Raw genomic sequence first — 3,240 nt, forward strand, 5'->3', positions numbered from 1 at the left:
TTATATCCTAATCAACTCATCTCGACTATTTAGGACAATGTTGTTGAACGCCCAACTCCTATTAGCAGAAGGCAAAGGATTCTTCACATTTCCTTTCGATCATGTCCATATGAGTCTGTCCTAATTTTCCGTTCTAAGTTAATTACTGATTCGCTCTAGAATACCTATCCGTCTTTCCTTTTCATTGCTTTCGTAATTTTCCGACAATAGCCAACAAAATCGATACAGTACCTTGCGGCAATTAAAACATGGTAACGAATATATTTAATGTTGATACACAAATGGATCATCAAATACAAACTCACACTAAGTTTTACCGAGTGCCAATGTTTATAATTTCCCAATAACAATGAATCGGATTGTTATTTGTTGAATTATAATTATATTTAGAAACTGATTAACAGCCTTTGACGTTTGTTTAAGAAATCGAATGACATTTTTATGTTTTCTTGACTTATAAGTTAAACTGTACAGCTTGGCGAAGGAATACAAAAGTCGTTCAAATGTAGCAGACAAACATGTCTGCTCTCCTATATTTTGTTTAGCAGACATCCTTCACCGGCGATTTTCAAAGCAGTGTTGAAGGAGGTCTCATGATTACTCGGTAATTTATTGTGGGGACATCACTTGCTGAATCGATAATTCATGGATTTCAACGTAACGTACGATTAAGTGAAGCAAAACAAAATGACGAAAGCATGCCTACATCTCGCGTGCCACAAGTTTAATAGGAATGCCCTCGTCCGGACGCATTACCAAATCTGTTTTGAGCCTCATCTTGTGCATTGATTCTCCCGGCAAAATTCTGTACTTTGCCAACAGCTTGATAAGTGTCACCTTCAACTCCATCATCGCGTACCGTTGACCGATACAGTTTCGAGAGCCGGCGCTGAATGGGATAAAATCGTACGGACCACGTTTGTTTTCGTTGGCTTTCGAAAATCTCTCCGGGTCGAACTTTTCTGGATCGGGCCAGACTTTTGGATTCCTGTGAATATTGTAGATCTTGATGGAAATAGTTGTTCCGGCAGGAATGATTGCTCCATCTGAAAATTTTAAACTTGTTTATGAAATATCTACTAATCCATCTGCGAATTGCTTACTCATTTCCATATCTTCCAGCAACATTCGTCCTATAAGCGGTACAGGGGGAATCAACCGCAGCGATTCCTTAACGACCATGTCCAGATATTCACACTCTTGAATTTCGACATTGGTGAGTTTGACATTTGTTTTATCCTTGCCCAAAACTCGATTGATTTCTTCATAAAGTTTCTGTTGAATGTCCTGATACTTAGCCAAATGCCAAACTGTGAACGAAATGCCCGAAGTGGTGGTGTCGTGTCCCTCAAACATGAATGTATCAACTTCCTCGCGAATATCTTCTCGACTGAGAAGTTTTCCATCAACTGTCACATTCAGCAGCAGATCGAGGAAAGTCATCTTTCGCTTAGAATACATGTTTTCTTCCTCAAGATCGAAGGTCACCTTGGTGGTGGATTTTTCCTGTTCCAACATTTGTCTTCGCGAGTCGATTACTGAGTTGGTAAAATTATGCAACTTCATAATTACTTTCTTTTGTTCCCTAGCATAAGGATACAGAAAAAATAGTGACGGAAATGAACGCAGGACGCTGAACGCCCGCCATAGGAAAAAGGTGCTCATCTGTTTTACTGCTATAGCGTATTCGTTATTGGGGTCTTCCTGAGCACGGACTTGAACGCCCATCGATGTTTCTGTGTAGTTGGAATACTGTAAAACAATAATAAAATAATACTCATTTGCCACTCACCGCAAATACTATCCAACGCGTAAAGAGTGACATAATCATAAATGTCAAATTCCTTTTGTCCGACGTGGCGCTCAAGATTCGATACCAGAACGTCCGCCTCCTTGTTGAAGACATCCAGAAAGTTCTCTAACATTTTGAAATGAAACGTTGGAGTGATGATTTTCCGTCGCTGGAACCATTTTTCTCCGGTAGAAATCAGTAAACCTACTCCCAGCCACGGTACCAGAAAGTCATACGCAAACGATTTCTTGATGGACTTGGCCAGCAAAACCTTCTCGACATTTTGCGAACCGGATAATTCCATAACCAGCTCATTGAAGGCCCCTATCATGACAACGTCTTCTCCGTACGCATTGTGAACTCCCATTAGAGTGTCAAATATATCTGTTCGAATAATTTACCGTCGTTATGCATAATCAATAGTAGGAGAGTTAAAGTAGAAGAACCACCTACCTGGAATGCTTTTGCCAAAAAATATTGGCATGGTTCCCAAGAAGTAATGCGGTTTGGGACCATCGAAGTGCGATCTAATTTTCAACAGTTTTTGTCTATTTCTGTGATGGTAGAACAGAACTCCGAAGATAGTTAGTATAACGGACAAAATAAGTAGCATTCCGATTGTATGTTTCCTGAACCGATGTCTTAAGTTTCTTAGACGAGAAGAAAAATTGATGGATTCTGAATTGCGAACGCTTATCAACTAACTGAATTGCCTAGGTGTACGTCTAGCTGTAATCTTCTGATAAACGATTCTCAATTTCGCCCAACACAAGTGTGGAGATAAATTTCTCAGACACGTTCAGATTACGACTAAAAGAAATATTTTGCGCGAAAGCAACAATATTCTTTCACTTCGGGTTCGACATGATTTACTGCGTGAGTGATTGGGGATTATCAATAATAAAGATTAAAACAAAGGTTATCGTGATGATTGCAGTATACAGTCTGCGCCATAAGAAATGTAAATATCTTCACATCACAAACGACAGGGGAATCCAGTTAGATTGTTGATGAAAATAACTTATTGCACGTTCAACACAATGTTCACGAAGATTATTTATCGATTTCTCTTGATGAAGACAGAATGTGTGACATGAAGCTACCGCACTCCCACGTGGATAACCATGAGAAAAAACTTCAATCCTTCGTTACTGAAGTGGAAATATCCGATATTATTTCTCTTTTATTTGCAACAATGACCGCCGATATTCTACGTACATAAATGAACACAATAATGCAGTGAACATGAAGTTTGAATGTACTCAAAACCAAAGAGTAACGTATATTATATTTTTATGGCACATATTGTAAGTACGTTTGCGTGACTCAGCAGAAAAGAAATGAACTATGCCCTCCAAAGTAAACAATTTTTAGGACGCTTGACGAAACAAGGCAGATATTAGTCAGTTCAGTAAGAAATCTTCATGACGATTGTTGTTTGATGAATT

At 38.9% G+C, this 3,240-nt stretch overlaps 1 protein-coding gene across 1 annotated transcript; it reads right to left on the bottom strand.

The window, feature by feature from the left end:
- Nucleotides 1–324: 324 nt before the first annotated feature.
- LOC131678609 (cytochrome P450 4C1-like) lies at nt 325–2,518 on the bottom strand. The gene is made up of 4 exons (XM_058958828.1): nt 2,246–2,518; nt 1,793–2,176; nt 1,104–1,736; nt 325–1,046 (listed from the first exon to the last, which is right to left on the bottom strand). The coding sequence occupies exons 1-4, from the start codon at nt 2,403–2,405 to the stop codon at nt 703–705; spliced, it is 1,521 nt and encodes a 506-aa protein (XP_058814811.1). The 5' UTR covers nt 2,406–2,518; the 3' UTR covers nt 325–702.
- Between the last annotated feature and the right edge of the window lie 722 nt (nt 2,519–3,240).

The sequence above is a fragment of the Topomyia yanbarensis genome, chromosome 2 (assembly GCF_030247195.1).
Source record: "Topomyia yanbarensis strain Yona2022 chromosome 2, ASM3024719v1, whole genome shotgun sequence".
Lineage (NCBI taxonomy): Eukaryota > Metazoa > Arthropoda > Insecta > Diptera > Culicidae > Topomyia > Topomyia yanbarensis.

Excerpts from the sequence above, each read along its gene's own strand:
- LOC131678609 (XM_058958828.1), bottom strand. The coding sequence starts at position 2,405 with ATGCTACTTATTTTGTCCGTTATACTAACTATCTTCGGAGTTCTGTTC. Across the intron at positions 2,177-2,245 it reads TTTTGGCAAAAGCATTCCAG|ATATATTTGACACTCTAATG; the intron begins GTAGGTGGTTCT and ends TTATTCGAACAG. Across the intron at positions 1,047-1,103 it reads GCTGGAAGATATGGAAATGA|ATGGAGCAATCATTCCTGCC; the intron begins GTAAGCAATTCG and ends TAAAATTTTCAG.